Source organism: Psittacula echo (genome assembly GCF_963264785.1).
Source record: "Psittacula echo genome assembly, chromosome: 5".
Taxonomy (NCBI): domain Eukaryota; kingdom Metazoa; phylum Chordata; class Aves; order Psittaciformes; family Psittacidae; genus Psittacula; species Psittacula echo.
In genome coordinates this window covers 16,233,390-16,251,301 of record NC_137739.1, presented here as the reverse complement: position 1 = coordinate 16,251,301, position 17,912 = coordinate 16,233,390, and the positions used below count along the sequence as shown (strand labels likewise).

Here is a 17,912-nt window from a genome sequence, read left to right as displayed (position 1 = left end):
GGTCTAGTTAAAATATGCAGGAGAAGCCTGCATACTGCATAGTGCCTCTCCATACTAGATTTGACTGCAGACAGTACTATTAATCCTCTAATGTCATAAATACCATAGGAAAAGCATGTTAATAAAAAAGACAGCACTGACACCATTAATCATATATAAGAGAATATAAGTGCAGCAGGAGGGCCAGGAGACCTCTTTGAATGGATAAGGAGCTGCTCAGGAAAATTCAAAGAAAAAAAGAGGCTTATAGAAGGTGGAAGCAGGGACAGGCGGCCTGGGAAGAATACAGGGATGTAGGTCAGGAAGCTAGGGACCAGGTTAAGAAAGCTAAGGCCCAGTTAGAATTAAACTTGGCTAGGGATCTTAAGGATAACAGAAAGGGATTCCATAGCTATATAGTAAAAAAAAAAAGACAGACTTGGGACAATGTAGACCACCTCTGGAAGCTACCGGGAGAACTGGCTACCCTGGATTTGGAGAAGGCTGAGGATCTTAAGGACTTCTTTGCCTCGGTCTTCACTGGCAAAGGCTCTGACCGCACCACCCAAGTCTTGGAAGCCGGACGCAGGGACTGTAAGAATGAAGACCCTAGGCCCACTGTAGGAGAGGATCTGATTTGAGACCCTCTTAAAAACCTAAACATACACAAGTCCATGGGACCTGATGGACTCCATCCAACTTCAGGGTCCTGAAGGAGCTGGCGAATGAAGTTGCTAAGCCGCTGTCCCTCATATTTGAAAAATCATGGCAGTCAGGTGAAGTTCCCGATGACTGGAAAAAGGGAAATATAACCCCCATTTTCAAGAAGGGGAAAATGGATGACCCGGGGAATTACAGACCAGTCAGTCTCACCTCTGTGCCTGGCAAAATCTTGGAGCAGATTCTCCTGGAAGGCATGCTAAGGCACATGAAAAACAAGGAGGTGCTTGGTCATCTACCTGGACTTGTGCAAAGCGTTCGACACTGTCCCACACGACATCCTTGTCTCTAAATTGGAGAGACATCAATTTGATGGGTGGACCCCTCAGTGGATAAAGAACTGAATGGATGGCTGCACGCAAAGAGTTGTGCTCAATGGCTCAATGTCCAGCTGGAGACCAATAATGAGTGGTGTCCCTCAGGGATTGGTGTTGGGACCGGTCTTGTTCAACATCTTTGTCGGTGACATGGACAGTGGAATTGAGCGCGCCCTCAGCAAGTTTGCCAATGACACCAAGCTGTGTGGTTCGGTTGATACGGCGGAGGGAAGGGATGCCATCCAGAGGGACCTTGACACGCTTGTGAGGTGGGCTGATGCCAATCTTATGAAGTTTAACCATGCCAAGTGCAAGGTCCTACAGCTGGGTCGGAGCAATCCCAGGCACGGCTACAGGTTGGGCAGAGAAGAGATTCAGAGCAGCCCTGCAGAGAAGGACTTGGGGGTGTTGGTCAATGAAAAAATGAACATGAGCCGGCTGCAGTGTGCGCTCGCAGCCCAGAAAGCCAACTGTATCCTGGGCTGCATCAAGAGGAGCGTGACCAGCAGGTCGAAGGAGGTGATCCTGCCCCTCTACTCTACTCTCGTGAGACCTCACTTGGAGTATTGTGTGCAGTTCTGGTGTCCTCAACATAAAAAGGACATGGAACTGTTGGAACAAGTCCAGAGGAGGGCCACGAGGATGATCAGGGGACTGGAGCACCTCCCGTATGAAGATAGGCTGAGAAAGTTGGGGCTGTTGAGCCTGGAGAAGAGAAGGCTGCATGGAGACCTCATAGCAGCCTTCCAGTATCTGAAGGGGGCCTACAAGGATGCTGGGGAGGGACTGTAGTGACAGGACAAGGGGTAATGGGTTCAAACTTAAACAGGGGAAGTTTAGATTGGATATAAGGAAGAAATTATTTACTGTGAGGGTGGTGAGGCACTGGAATGGGTTGCCCAGGGAGGTTGTGAATGCTCCATCCTTGGCGGTGTTCAAGGCCAGGTTTGGATGAGGCCTTGGGTGACATGGTTTAGTGTGAGGTGTCCCTGCCCATGGCAGGGGGGTTGGAACTAGATGATCCTAAGGTTCTTTCCTACCATAACTGTTCTATGATTCTATAAATACTGCAGAAATCTCTCTCACTTTATAAAGAATATTGGCATTATAACAATTTCCTGGAGAGACTTTACGTTCATTTCACTGAGAAAAATATTTATACTCTGAAAATAATAGTCTTCTAAATAAGCCCATGATTTTTAAAGTATCATTTTTATATCTATTTCAGCTTTTAGAGAAATAGTTATGGATGTGTTGTTTGTTTCTGCTGTCTGTTCTGTTTGTGGAAAGGTTGGATTTAGTTAGCAATAAAGTTTGCTTCAAGCTGAAAAATTCATTATGTCAGAGCTATGTAAACTTGGATTAGATCAATATGTAAAAATTGACTTGTAATTGGGGAAAAAAGATATCTCCTAATTGAGACATATTATAATGAGATTTTCCAGATAAGCTGCTTCTATGCTGACAGAAATGCCCAATATACTTATATTTAGAAAAGATGTAGCAAATTGTTATTCTCTGACACAAGGTGGCTGCTAGGTAACTGCAGAACACTCTGGAACCCCTCTCTCTTTGTGGAATTTAAGGGCACTGGTGGAGTTTAGAGGGTCCATACACCACATTCCTAAAATGTTGATGATGACTGAGTTTCAGTTACTTACATGAAATTTCTAAAGGCCATCAAAATAAACTCTGTAAGTTAAAAACTCAGCAAAAAGCAGCATTGTTTTTAAAATAATCTCTATATTCAAAGTATTTATAAAACTGAGTTGTTCAGCCCATTTTCTATTATGAAGAAATCCTTTATAATTTTGTGTTATGGACAGTGGGTTTCCTCATAAAGGAGCAAGGAAAAAAATTACCTAAGACAACTATTCAATACATAACTTTTAGGTTTTTATACCAGTGGATTTCATATTCTTCTTACAAACTATTTTGAAAAGATTATGTTTGTAAAAGAAACATTTGACCAAAAGCATCTTCCAGTGACCTTTCCCACTCTGTAGGCTTTACTCTCTTTTATTCTGGAGTGTAAAAAGAACCTGCTTCTGGGGCAGTTTGCAGTTGCATCTCACATCAGTAGAGACTTGTTGATGTTCAAAATACATTCCAAAAACTGAGGCATGCAAAACCAGAAGTAAAAAAAAAAAATTGAAAATATGGTTTGTGCTGACAGTATGTAGATAATTGAAAACACAGATGGGTATATCACAGTAACATCTGTTGAACTTGACATCTTCAGATATAACATCGGGAGTATTGAACCTGAATTCTAAAAAAGTAAATGAGAGATACTACATTGATGTATTTGTGGGTATGTAAATACTCCTAAATATTGTATTATGCCTCCATTTTGCTTTCTTTTTGGAAAGAAAATTTTCCTTGCTTGAGGAACTTCACCGTTGATAAACTTAATTTCTTTTGAAGCTATATAAAAAGTTATAAACTTGTCTTTTACTGCATTTTTATAGAGCTCTTTCTTGCCAATTTTCCAGAGTTTGTCTTTCAGTCAGTATTTTACTGTGAGAAATTCTGCATGCAGGCAATCCACACCACAGCAAACATTTAAATTATATTGACTTCAAATAAAGCCAAGTAAACTGTTTTGCTATTTCAGGTGATAGAATTCTGTGAATAATTTTATAGCCCTGTTCTTTACATCTGATATTTTAAATAGTTTAATCTTATGGCATTTGTAAACCTATGTTCATTGATTTCCCAATCCATGAGTGGTATTCACTACACAGATTCAAAATCTTGCTGTAAGTATAAAGGTAGCTTTGGCCTGTTCTCCAAAATAGAAATCCTAAATTCATGTAATATTGTAGAAATAGGTTTTATTTATGGTACATAAATGTATTATTCTGCAATAATATTCTACAGAACTGTTATCTGCAGTAAACATTGTTAAATTGATGGGACTCCTTACAGGTATTGTATTGGTCTGCCTGGGTACAATCAGTGTAGAACTGAGGCTTTTTCAGTTCTTTCTACTTGGCAATAAAAAGATTTTTGCTAATGTTTTACAGTGTTATGGGAATTAAAAGATATAAATTCTGTCTTAATCCTTGTTTTGCTTTTTCCTTTTCCTATGGGTAAAATATTCTAGTTTGTTATTCAAAGCTGTATTGAAAACTGAGATAATTTATGTCCATACAAATGTCAGAATTATGTAGATGAGTTTAAGATATTCACACTGAGTATAACTTTGATATGAGAATAAAACATGTATCAGACATTTTTCCAGTGCAAACTCTACCGATTTTTGATAAACTGTATCATCTTCACAAATGGTAGAGAGCCCACTTTTCTCTGGGGCAGATGTCCTCTCTTGCTTACATTGATTATAAGAATAAATGCTAATATTTAAAGCATCTTTAGTTAATAATAGCAAAGGTGTAATTTATAGTACTAAGAAAACTGCAGTTTTTCTAAGAAGCCCTCTATGTTGCTCACATTTAGTGCAATGCCATTATTTCCAGCATGAAGCAATCAGAGATGGACCGAAATATAAATATAGGTTACAAATACAAGAATATCTGCATCAGTTTGACATATGCATTTGAAACAAAAATGTTTTTTGTTTTCTTACAACTGCTGCTTTTAAATGTATTACATTTGTACATTCTCCCTGTTCACCAAGTGAAATTTCCATGCTGTTTTTTCCTTTAACAGCTATTTCTGATTTGTAACTAAAATACCCGTTTTCTCCAGAAAACACTAAGTAAGAGAGTGTCAGGAACTGGCAGAGATGCAGTTTCTTTCTGATTTTCTCACCACAGTTTAACTGTGCTAGCACCTCATAGGCTTCTCGAAAAATAACAGAAAGAATAGACTCTCTGAAGGTGTAGGTGACTGGACAGATGCTGGGTTGTGGTGTCAAATTTTCTATGAGATACGGCATAAAGAAAACTAAGGTTTCTATCTGGAACACAACTTGCAACATTGCATGGTTTGCACCACTTCAGCACTCCTTTCTCTTCCCTACCTTAATGAATCCCATGACTGGCTCTGCAAGTCAGAACCAACAAGCTGGGCAAGCGAGTTACCCAGTGCCTGCTTGCACTTAGTTAAGCTCTTCATGTTCTCGAAACACATTTGAATGTCAGCTTCATTTCAGTATGTGAGAAAATGATATCTATGCCACACTCAATAGCAAGTAATTTACAAGAATGAAGTAAAAGTAATTAGAAGTAAAGTTTCAAATAAAGGAGTCTTTTTAGTGCAACTCTTTAAATGCATTTTCCTACAAAATATCAGAACAACAAATAAGAAAAGATGGACTGAAAGCTAACAACTCAGTCACAATTATAGAACGAAAGCCGTAAATGTTAAGTCAGAATAAGAATCAGGGAAGACAGAATTACAAGTTCAGTTGGAGAATACTTCTAAAATATGTACATTAGCAAACAACATCTAAAAGACCTACCAATTTTCAATTTATATGTGAAATAATCACTGCATAGAAAGAAGTACAAGTTTAACAACAGGAACTATTACTTTAAACTTACCCTTTAAATTGTTGATAGTTTCTTAATATTTACCTACAAGTGTACATCTTTGGGTCCTCATTTTTACCTCAATAGAAGGTTGTCTTGACCTAGCAGGTGAAAGAGGTTGTAGAATAACAGGCTTTTATGTTTATAATGTACTTTTTTTGGCCATTTACCCAACGTAGTAAATAACATTTAGCAAACCTCTTAACAAAACTTTGGTTATGTCCAAGTTACAAGTGGAGCTAGGCAGGTTCATGATCATGATTTCCCTGTAGTGTGGTATCTAAATGTCTTTTCTGCTTTTAAAAGTCTTCCCTTTGAAAATACAGTAACAATGCCGTATATATAAAAATGTTCATTGTAAACATAGAAAGAAATCTATTGCTATCCTAAATCTCACTTTTCAGTTTTTGTGATGATAATGAGAAGGAATGAAAATTCCAGACTGCTATTACAGGTGGGAATAGTTGTAAAAATAAACCCAGCAGTGCTAGGTAAGGGCTGCCATGCAGTGTTTCCATGTATACCACCAATCCTGTAATTTCAGATTTATATTACAGAAAATTACTGCTGTCCTGATAGAGCATTTCCCCACCCATTTTTCACTAGGGGACAAAGGAGTGTCTGGGATGTGCCTTGAAATGTCTACTTCTACTTCTTGCCAAGGGCTGGTATGCAACTGAAATTTAAGAAAAATATTAAACGATTTAGACTGCAATTTCTTAAAGTATTATTATTATATAGAAGGTGACTTCCTTAATGCAATTTGTCTACTTCTTCTCCAAATGTCACGAAAGCAAGTTAAAATTAAAATGCACAAAAATTTTTTACAGAAGATTTTAAACTACTCTGTTATCTGAGCAAAGATTCTGGCAGCACTGATGGAATTTGCTGTATGTACTGCTATGGTTTACACTTTTTCATAGTATAATTTGTTTTATTTCAACTGCAACTCAAGAGGATTGCGAAGGGAGGTTTGAACAAACATGAATTTGAGATGTTGCAACTGAGCACAGGAATGTAATGATGGTAAATTTTTCCCCACAAATCAGCTCTTTGCAAGAAGCTTCAAGTGTATGATTTCCTCCACAGAACTCAAACCAAACCACTGATGTTATTAAAATGAGTGGCATGCCTGCATATGTCCCTTACAGCATTATTCCCTTATGACTGATCTGTACAATACAAAAGCCAGTACAAAAGACTGCAAAGAAAGGAGTGTGCTGTTACCTTACCTATGCAGCTCCCACAAAAGCTGCAACTGAAACTTCTCTGGGCACATGCCAGAGATTTCTACATTGTGAATGCTAAGGAATTTGACTGCATAGCTTTTCAAGAAACCATGGGATCATCAGTTTTCTACAATGATTATGTTTTTGCCTGCTGATATTCATCCATTCTTGAAAGGAAATGAAAGCAATAAGAAAAGACAGGAGCTGCACCAAACCAGCAGTGTTTTCCGTTTCTCATCCGTGTGAATGCAGATCCAAATGAAAAAGCCACAATGGTTAGATCTTTTGTGTCTTAATTTTCCCTTCCAATTCGTAAACTACAATAAGATAAAGCAGTAAAAGAAGAATGAAGAGAGAGGATAGAGGTGGCAAGGCCTCTAAATGTTTATCTAAATATAACCAAGGTTTATGTCAATGAGCTCTGCAGAAGGATAAGCATGCGTTTATGTGACTTTCTCAGTCAGAGAAAGCTGAGTTCACAAAGCTCCCTTACACACTGTGTTCTTTAGTATTCATATTTCAAAGGCCTTTTTTTTAAGATTCTAAAGTAAGTGAAAAGTTAAATTATTATCCCAGTCACAGCAATGGAGAAATTGAAGTATTGAAGCTGACTGACTCTGTCAAGTCGATGTTTACTAGTAGAAATAAGATTAGATTTCATGTCATCACTCCAAATCTTGCATCCAGTCTTAAGCACTGACTACCTACCATGGTGTGACACATGTTCATGTGTTTGGGTTTAAGTGATTAATAGCCAGGGAAGAGCACTTGCTTGAATATCAGGCAAATGACTAAAAATTCCTTCAGGATAACTCAGATATTGATAATGAAAGACCTAATATTTCATGTTACGACTCTCATCTTTACTGTTTCTCAGGCATTCTCTGATTCATCTCCACAGAATTCTTCATATACCATAGTTTAGCTTTACATTTCTAAAATGATACCAATAATTTGCCAAAACAGCAATTTCCCTGCACACTGAGCACTGCTAGCTCTTATGTCAAATGTATACTGTCAGCTTCCATCCCTGCTCTCTGTCTCAATTATTATTTTTCTGAAGATAAGAAAATCCCATTTTTACCACTGGAGAGCCAGGCTGCTTAGGTCACAAGATTCTCTTGGCTTAATCCTTGAGTATGAATCATGAACTTTCCCTAATAAGTACTGGCATTCTTCAGATGATCAAGTTAGCTTACTAAGGCTTCCAGAGCTTTCCACGTTAATTATCACCATGTTTAAAGTATCAAAAGCAGTAGCTGATTAAGAATTAAGACTCTAAGTTGTTTATTCTTACTTTTCCTTTCTGTCCTCTATTTCTCATTCATACGTGGATTGATACTGTAAGTGGCAATAATACAACACAGTTAAAAGAAAACAAAATATGAAAAGATTAACAAAAAGAAATTAGATTGAAAAATATTTGTGTGAAAAACTGGAAACAAATTCACCTGCTTTCTACACTACATGGCTCAAAAATAAGTTATAAATGCCCACGACTTCAGTTCAGGAAAAGTTTTTTTCTCACATTTAATATCAGAAAACTGAGATAACAGACTAATAGTAAGCCTCTACTCTGCATAAGAAGTAATATAGCCCTGCAAAAGAATCATACACTATACAGAGAAGTCCTAGTCAATGCCATATGAGTGAGTAAGTAAGTATTCTTTTAAGAAATAAATAAAATGAAGACCTTAGGAAGAAAAACTGTTTCTTAACACTTGAAATTAGAAACAGAATATTCACTCTAGATTCAGAAAATTGCTGAGGTAAGACTGGGCTCTACTAAGTAAGTTCAATTTGGAAACATGAAGATTCTGGGCATTTCAGGAAAGATTTTATATTCATGCACACAATTTAGATACTAAATCTAGTAAAAGTAGAAAAATATGAACCTATTCAGTTTAGCTACCAAAAATATTTTTGTATGTTTTACCAGGATTAGCACATCTAAATAAAGATCAAGTAAAGATCAAGTAAATTCCTCCAACAGTATTTTAAATGGGGCACAGTATGGCAGCATAAAAGTATATTTGAAAAACTAAGGAGGTTTGTACTGAACTGGCAGTTAATCAACCACTGTGTACATATGGGTCCATTTTATATATATATATATATGAAAAACAGGACACACCCAAGTCATAACCAAAATCACTCGGGAGCCTTTATGAAGACAACAAATATTTTTACAATAGCAGGGATTAATCCTGAAAATAAAAGCATAAATCCCTGAAGGGAAATCAGAAGTGAGTCAAAATCACTAGTGGTTACTCTCATATTTATCATCAGATGTGAGACAAACTCATGAGGCATTACTTTCGCATTTATCATTATATAAACTGTAGTTTAAGGATGCAGTCAAGAGGAAATGAAGAAACAAGATGAAAAGAGCAAATCCAAAACATAACTTCAGTATTATTTCCAAAGCTGACCAATTCACAAATACTGCTGAAGGTAGTATTAAATAGAAAATGCTTTGAGTGCTCAAAAGAACGAGTTCTCTAAAAAACCCTAAAATGAGTGAAGTAACATTCTACTTTATGTTTCTCAAAAATATGTCCTTTGACATAAAATTTAGATATTGTGCTTAGATATTTACAGATTTTAAAAATACACAAAAATATCTTAAAGGTTCAGTACAGCCCTTTTCTGAGGCATGATTCAGTGACATTCTTGAGCTAATGTGTAGCTGAACCTGAATCTTGCTTCCAAGGACTTGAACAATTTAGCACCCAAGTTCAGGAAATTACCTTTAGTAATGTGAGCCGGATACAGTAGACTACTAGAAGACACAGGATATTGAGTACTGAATTTAGTATTTGCTATGTACTTATCAGAGAAATAGAATCTTTCTCCAGAATGAAGGTGGATCTGCAGAAAGGGTAAAATATTCTCTACTTCTAGTAACTGTCTGAGTACAGAATTCAGAATCTGTGCAGAAGATCTAGCATGGGTGTGTAGAGATCTTAAAAAAAAAAAAGAGTAGAGTCTTAAAAAAAAAAAACAAACAAACAGGAGTAGGCTTACTCAAACATTATTGCTTAGAGATAAGCTCAAGCCACTGCAGTGAGAGCTAAACATACATAAGGCACACCTCTGGAACAAAAAAAAATTAATGTTTTATTTTCAGACTTGGTGAAAAACACTATAAAGTCTTATAAACACTTCATAACACCATGCAAAATGTAAACTAAAATTTTAGGCTACTGCTGTGATGAATATTTAAAGGAGAAGTTTAAAGTTTTCCAGAAGCTATACTGTTTGATTGTTAACTCTTTTTATCCTTTTCATTCCTCATTACCTCTGAAAGTATTTTGTTTTGTTGTTAGAGAATTGTACATGTGCAGAAAGCCTGTTTAACAATTCATATTAAAACAAAACCAAAACAAACCCCAAACTTGAAATGTCTGCATTCACAAAACACAGCGTAACATCTTAACCTAATAAAGTGTTGCCCTACTTTCTTATTTGCAGACCTCCAAATAGGAATTTTACTTCAGCACTGGGGCAAAATTACATCCTAAGACAAAAAATTTTGCAGAAGTTACCTTATCTGGCTACTCCTTCCACTCCTATGTTAGAGAAACTGTTAGCAGACATGATAATGTATGTGATGTGAATTAGTAATGGGAGCCATATTCAATTACTGTTGTACAATGGCATAAGTAAGTGGAAAAGACAACAGAAAAGAAACTATTACCAACATTTTTTTCTTCTGGATTAAATGAGCTTGCATAGTACACAGAGTTACAAAAATGAACTAAAACTACAAGGCCAGAGTGCTGGCATGGCATGCTCTTAAGAATCTGGCTGTTTATGGCTTCCATATGCTGTACAAACATAAAAATAACAACGTATCTGAGCAAAAATTACAACTTCTTATTCATTAAAAGCAAACTATTTTCAAATAGCATTAAAAGCAAAAATCATAAGAATAAGGGTAAGAATATATAAAAAAGTCAGACACTTTTGAACACTAAACAGATATACAAATTATTTCTTAAAAAGTTCTATCAGTTACTATTAAGCATGTCATTCTTCATGACTCATCTTTGCTCCATCAAGAATCTGATGTATGATTATATTAAAGTATAGAAAACTAGCAATCTGAACTGTAAAATTTGGAAAATTATGCCCTTCTGTCAAGTGTAGATACATACATGGGGATTACAACATCTGTGTCTTCAGTCAGCAGTTACTTCTGTTGTTTGTTTAGTCTCTCAAAGGGACAAGGGAAGGAGAACTATGTATTTTCTCTGAAAAAGTAATGCTCTTAATATATCATATTGCTGTCAAGTATTAAATTCAACTTAGTACATGCAGTGATCAATAGAAATGAACTTTATGGGGCAGGCAGTAAATCTGTAAGGCAACAGCAATCAGACACCAACATAAGTCACAAGTACTGTTGGCAGGTGGTCTCTGTCTTTCTACCCTGAGGGTTTTCTCTTGCCTGATGTACTGGTAGTTTTACATTCTATACCTACCAGATTTTTTTCTTATGCATGTGATACATTTCAGTATATAAGTTCTGCAATTACATAAGTTTTAAATTCAACACTTATACCTTTAAATTGTGTCCTCTCCTTCTAAGCTGTTAATGATATTCTTTTAGCTACCTTTTCACATAATGCATGAAAATACGCAGAATTCTTACAACATCCCACCACTGTTAACCAGTTCAAAAAGAAATGAGTTAATTCTTTCTTCATAACAAAGAATGCAGCGTGTTATTTTTATGTACCACTAGGAAAAAAAATGATAAAGAGGAAATGAAGCAGGGGAACAGAAAAACAAAATAAGAAATGAAATCCAAGCTTCTAATGCAACAACGTAATGCCAAGAAACTGCTCCAGAGAAACTGATTAACTGCCAGCTTTTCTACCTGTTGCCAAGAAAACATTGCTGTGTTCACTGATCCTGTAATTAAACTGTGTATGTTCTGAAATAACTTCTTCTGTATTGTGCCATCTCCTGTAAAGGGGGAGGGAGCTTCATTCCTACAATACGCCAATAGAAAGATGGTTCTCCTCTGAAAAGTAGGTAGAAGGGCAAGCTTGGTTTAATCATGTACATGCATTCTTTAAAGAAAAAGAATTAACATTTGGAAAGAGGAATCTTGTTTCCTACAGACCTTTGATGGGAAGCACAGAACTATAATTTGCATTGTTCAAAATATTCATGTGCAGGGCGAAAAGTTACAATTGCTATTCTTTAATGTCTTGCTAAATTCTCTTGATTTTTTCAATCAACATTTTAAAAGTGAGTTCTTAATTCTAGCATTTTGTAGTAGTTTTTCGCTAGAGCTTTCAATATTTAAGTTATTACAATTACCCATGCTAGTCAAGACATTTTTATATGTCAGTAAAACAGATCACACTATTAGCCTTCTCCCACATTTTCTCTTGTTCAACCCAATCTTGCCTCACCAAGATTTTGTAAAGGGTGACTATATTCTCTTTACCTCCACTATGGTCCTCTGGTATCTTCTTGTGAAGGTTTATTTTACTTCAGACTTCTCCCTCCATTCCTCATGCTTTTACATGTGATGAGTTAATGAAATGTTGGCTTTCCTTAGTTGAATCATTCCGTGCTATGTGCCTGGCTGCACTAGGCAGGACAGTGGCCCTCTCAGACATTAGTCCTTGCAGTCCTTATTGGATCAACAAAGGTCTGGATCACCTAATAAAAGTGGGAGATAAATATTGAGCACAATATTTAGCAAAGAAAATCTGGAATCCCAATGGAGGACATCCGAATTTCCCCTTAACTCAAAAGCTCCCTTACTCTCTCTGTATGCATCCTAAGAACATTCCTACCAAACCATTGAAAGTAAAACCATCGAAAGTAAAACCATCACTGTAAAGCCTTACTACTTCTATGAACTTCATGCAGCTCATCCTTAGATTCAGAGCTTGCCAACCCAATGCAGACCAACTTCCTTGAAAAGCTCATCCACATTACTGGACATCTTGCCATGCTTGACTTAAGCTGTGCTGCTTAAACCATCTTGCCACAGACTTTAAGACACTTTATTGACCTTTCTTTTTAAAAACACAATGTTTATGGGACTAAGAGCTACTTTAAGCAACAGCAGTTCTACTGCAATTTTTTGTAGTATGAGGAGGAATTTAATTTGTTTCTATATCTAAGTAATAACATATTAAACATTTTTTGGTTTAGTCATTCCTTTCTTTGTCAGTCATTAATTACCTTATTACCCATAATTAAGAAACCAAACATTTTATTTGGCAAGTCCAGAAAACAGCAGTAAAAATGCCTGCCTGAAAACTAAACCCATTCTCCAACTGTTTTGCTGTAATTTACTGGAATTCTCTCTTGTATGCCACCACCTCAACCATTTCCATAAGGCAGCCAGGGGAAAAAAAAAAAATTCTGGAAAAGATTCTGGAAAATCTCTGGAAAAAATTCCAAAGGATAACGTTAGCCACTATCAAGCTCCACTATTGCCAGTTTTGCTGCTTAGAAAAATTGAAATTATGTAACTACTTAAAAAATATAATGGAGCTCAGAGTGCAGTGCAAAATTAATTTTAAGCCAGGGATACACGATGTAAGAAAACAGTGTTCTATAAAATAGCCTCACAAACAAAATAATATCCATTGTTGTTAATTATCTCAACAGTGAGTGAAGACTGACCAACAGTTGTTTAGTCTGGAGAAGGCTCAGGGGGGACCTTATCTCTACAACTACCTGAAAGGAGGTTGTAGTGAGGTGGGGGTGGGTCTCTTGTCCCAAGTAATAAGTGATGGAACAAGAAGAAACAGCCTCAAGCTGCACCAGGGAAGGTTTAGACTGGAGATTAGGAACAATTTCTTCACAAAGAGGGTGTTCAGGCATTGGAACAGGCTGCCCAGGGCAGTGGTGGAATCACCGTCCCTGGAAGTGTTCAAAAACTGTGTAGATGAGTCCCTCAGTGATATGGCGGTGGTCTTGGCAGACCTGAGGTAATGATTGGACTTGATGATCCTGAAGGTCTTTTCCAACTTAGTTGATTCTATGATTCTATGATTAGCAATGAAGTCCTGAGAAAGCTGGTTGAGGAGAGGCGTGCGTGTTTGATGGCCAAACTGGGAAAAAAGAAAAAAAAATACAAGCAGAAAGAGGAACTGCACAGATTATAGCTGGAGTAAGTATAGTCTGCTTGTTGCTTATGAACAGTCCTGTCTTCAGGTCAATGAAACAAAATATACTCTGTTAAGCACCATGTTTCCAATCATACCCAGTACTTACTGAATAAGGGTCTCTGCTGGAGACCTAACCACATTTTGTCATTCCTGTGCTGGCCAGAGGTTTATCTGATGGCACAGAACAGCCAGAGCTGAGAATATGCATTTTAGTTATGATCCCTTCACTCCTCTTCATCGCGGTACCTCTGGGGAAATATTGCTGTTGCATTTGTTAGGAGCTAAGCTGAGAAAGAAACCTTTTGTGCCAAAGGTATTATGTAACTGTCAATAGCGTCTATAACTGAGATTGTATCAGCTCCAGCCACAGAGTGACTCCAAGCCAGAACAATGACAAAAACAGTGACTCTAGCTACAGCAAGAGGCAGCTCAGATTTTAGGAAGGTTGAACCCTGAAAAGTTACTTACCCCAAAAGCAACTTTCTCATGATGATACAATACCTTAAGATTACTACACTCAGAGCCTAAAGTACCTAAAGTTATGTGGGACAAGAGATAGTCTGTAAATCACTGAATTAAGCTGTGTCAACAGAAGAATATTTCCTCATTACTGTTATGGAAGAAGTATTTTTCAACTTTTCATAACGATTTTTTTGTTCTTCCCACATAAAGGAAGAGTTTGGAGTTGGGGACTCCACACTTCATCTGTGTTGTTCAAAGTTTATTTTTCTTTTATCCTTTTCCCCACGTGTAACAATAGCAGCTGTCAGAATGTGCAGGTTTAGGCCTGACAGATTGACTCTGGAGTGAATAGCTGAGCATACCTGGCACCCATACTCCATTTGGAGGTGATGAGCTGCTTTGTTTTAATTCTGTTTTGGCTTGTTTAGTTGACGAGTAACAGATCAGGGTCATTCACCAGAGAGAGAATTCTGCTGCTAATTTACCTCCAAAACAAACTCAGAAGCTGAGCCAGGTCACTCTTACTTTCTTGGCTTGAATTTGTCCTGCTCTCTATTGCTGAGCATATCAGCAACATCAGTGATATGCAGTGGATATGCCCAGGTGGCACTTTAACAATCATCGCTTCTAGTCATGACATCAACTAATTAATTCTTGTATTTCTAAGACAAGCTTTGCTTTTTTTGACAGTTTGTTTAGCAGAGAACGAACAGTTAGCTGTTGGTGCTGATGAACTCTTTTATCACCTGTTACATCTCAGGCTGGCAGCAGTGACTCCAAATGCTACTCTTTACATTTTCACTGATGAGCAGTTCCACTTGCTATGGACCAAGCAGCAAAGAAGTGTCCATAGTGTTATGTCTCATTACCCAATCAACTGCTCTTTCATAACCCATTCTGAGCTTTGTTAGTGCAAAATATTAATGGGACAACTCCCAGGATGAATACTGCAATAAGTAACAGTTGTGAAGCTGCCCTTTGCGGACATCCCTGAGATTATGAGTTTATAAATCTCTTTTGTGCTAGTGTGCCTTAGGTGTTTCCCAAGATCTCCACAGAGACTTTCCTACCTTCTGTTTATGGGCTGTATCTTTTGTTTGGCGGCAGGTTTTTCCAGTGTCATTTTGCAGGTGGATGAGCTCCCCAGTCCAGCTCCATACTAGCTCACAGATAGTTATGCCAGCACCACACAGCAAAAGGGGTGGCATGAGAGTCAGGGTGAATGGCAGGAGTGGAAAAACAGGGTTCCTTTAAGCTTGTTTGAGCAGCACAGTTGCGGTGTGTGTCATCATGACCTGAATTCAGCAAAGTACTCAAATATTCCATAGTAAGGGATGGAAACCACATTCTGTAGTCATGCAAGTTTTTATAAATGTACTTCACAGGAGACTTTATTTGCAGATATAAAGCAAGCAAGCCACACAATTGGTAAGATGATGACTGGTGTGGAGATGCCTAATTCAAAAGATATTAACAGTTCTGAAAGTCTCACAGGAACTGGCAAAGAAACACTAGTAAAGCTGCTTAAAAGGCCATGACAAAATCCAGCTTTTCCCATGGGAGTCTATAGACTACTATATAGTCTATATATATAATATAGTCTATTTCCAGTGTTTAATATCATTCAGATCAATTTCTGTATAACCCTTGTGGATGAATTCTTTATACTTAAACATTGTATTTTGTGGGTTTCCATACTAAATTGTGTCTTGTATTTTTCAGACTATTGAATTTGTAAAGATTATTCTCATTTCTAATCCTGCCTTTCAGCATACTGGGAGCTTCTCTTTATCTTGTGAAACTTAATGATTATATTCTAATATCCAATTCTATTCAAGACACCAAAAATTAAAAAATACAAGACTTCAGACCCCTCTGTAAAGCCCCAGCAAGCTGATGATAATCTTTGAGTACTTTTCAACCACCACTAAATCTACAGCAAGAATAGTAGTAATAACAAAAATCTATGCTTAAGTTTTGAGTTGCTGCAAGAAAGGCCAGAAGATATGTGCAGGGTTATACTTGTACCTGTTCAAAGCAGAATATATTCTGTAAATATTATGTTTTCAGTAGCCTCTGCAGTTGTCATCAGGAAAACTAGTAAAACTGGCTCAGCCTCTTTGAGCTACTATTTGTTACAGCCTCCTTATGTTGTATTTCTGTCTCTTTTCTTGTGCCTGCCCTGACAATAGAAATCACAGCACATTGGTAGGGTTATTTATCAGAAGCCACTATGTTTCATAGAGGCAGCATGTTGCCAGTAAGAAGCACCTTGTCTGAGATGTGACATCTTCCAACTTGCACCAGGTTCTTAATCACATAATCTGGATGGGGAAATTCAGTCTCACATACAGCCCTTAATGTTGTCAATGTATGATCTGGATTGTATTTCCCAAGACAGCTTATAAGAATGCCATTTGAACACTGAAGCCTGATTAAAATACACAACTCCTACTTTGCCTCTCCCTGATTCACAAAAGTCACTACCTTGTCATAGGGGCAATTATTTGTGTTAGTTTACTCTACAATGTTTTGTTTTCATACCTAGTGAAAAAGGAGTGAATTGGATTCCTGAATAAAAGTAATACTTGCAGTTCAGTTATGAGAAAATTCACCTGTTCTTTGCAGTTTACAATGGTAAAACGCTTCTCATTTCACCAAGTGCTTTAAAATGGATTTGTCTCTTCCTTTTTCTTCTTCTCTTCTCTTGCTTTTAAAATGCATGTGTACCCTTTACAGGTCCAGCAGATTCTTTTCTGTAGCAGTTTTGTGTACCATTGTCTCCTTTCTTTTTGACCATCATCCACAACATTCAGTTTCTTATTATCCTATTACTAACCATTTTTGAATTTTCCATTTTATTTACAAGTATTAATGGCATTATTATTAAAAGTTAATATCAATAATCTTTAAAATAGTTAGGAAAAAAGAATACAGTCAATGCATGTCTAAAATGCATTGCAATAATACTGCCATGCAGATTATGAAAACTGTTCTTCCTATTCCGATGGATAGAAGCAAACCTTTACAGCTACACATGGCTTTAAAACAACAACAACAAACTAGTAAAACCTTCAGCTTTTGATTCTTAGGCATGTTTTGATAATAAAAAAAAAAAATGTAGATTTTAGATAAGCTTTGCAACAGGTGAAATTGTCTTTGAAACTGAGGGCCACACCAGGCTTCTTCAGAGAGCTAGAGACATGAGATCATCGTTCTATGAGCCAGGTTGCATACTAGCTATGGTTTTATTAGTTTTAAGGGTTAAAATTCATTGTTCATCACAGAGCGTTCTGGATTTCTTTTTAACTTCAGCCCACAAGCTATTGAGACTGCAAGTAGTTTTTCTCTATGGAGTTTCATTTAATGTATTACAATATATTCTGTTTGGAATATAACAGTAAGAAGTTCATTTTATATACTCAAACTTGAAAGCATTGGTTTATAAGAAAATATTTGACACATAGTATATAGGTTAGTTCAACTACTTACTTAACTGCATTGATTGTGAAATGCTGAATTCAAACCAGCTCACACAGGATTTGTTTCATTTTATCT

At 36.9% G+C, this 17,912-nt stretch overlaps 2 protein-coding genes across 17 annotated transcripts in view; one reads left to right on the top strand and one right to left on the bottom strand.

The window, feature by feature from the left end:
- The window catches only part of LOC308221655 (uncharacterized protein), a 28,338-nt gene extending 22,110 nt beyond the window's left edge, over nt 1-6,228 (top strand). Inside the window, exon 2 of the mRNA XM_080618822.1 lies at nt 6,122-6,228. Coding sequence (XP_080474948.1) covers nt 6,122-6,152 — 31 coding nt within the window. The 3' untranslated portion in view covers nt 6,153-6,228. The remainder of the gene's footprint in view (nt 1-6,121) is intronic.
- PARN (poly(A)-specific ribonuclease) overlaps nt 1-17,912 on the bottom strand; it is a 134,226-nt gene that overhangs the window by 15,593 nt on the left and 100,721 nt on the right. For 9 of the 16 annotated variants that reach the window (XR_013956930.1, XR_013956931.1, XR_013956932.1 and 6 more), the window contains one exon: nt 1-17,912. This exon is cut by the window's left edge. The exons of 1 other annotated variant lie outside the window; for it this stretch is intronic. The gene's annotated coding sequence lies outside the window, so the exon portion shown is untranslated. 6 more of the 16 variants (XR_013956933.1, XR_013956935.1, XR_013956936.1 and 3 more) reach the window with 6 other exon arrangements.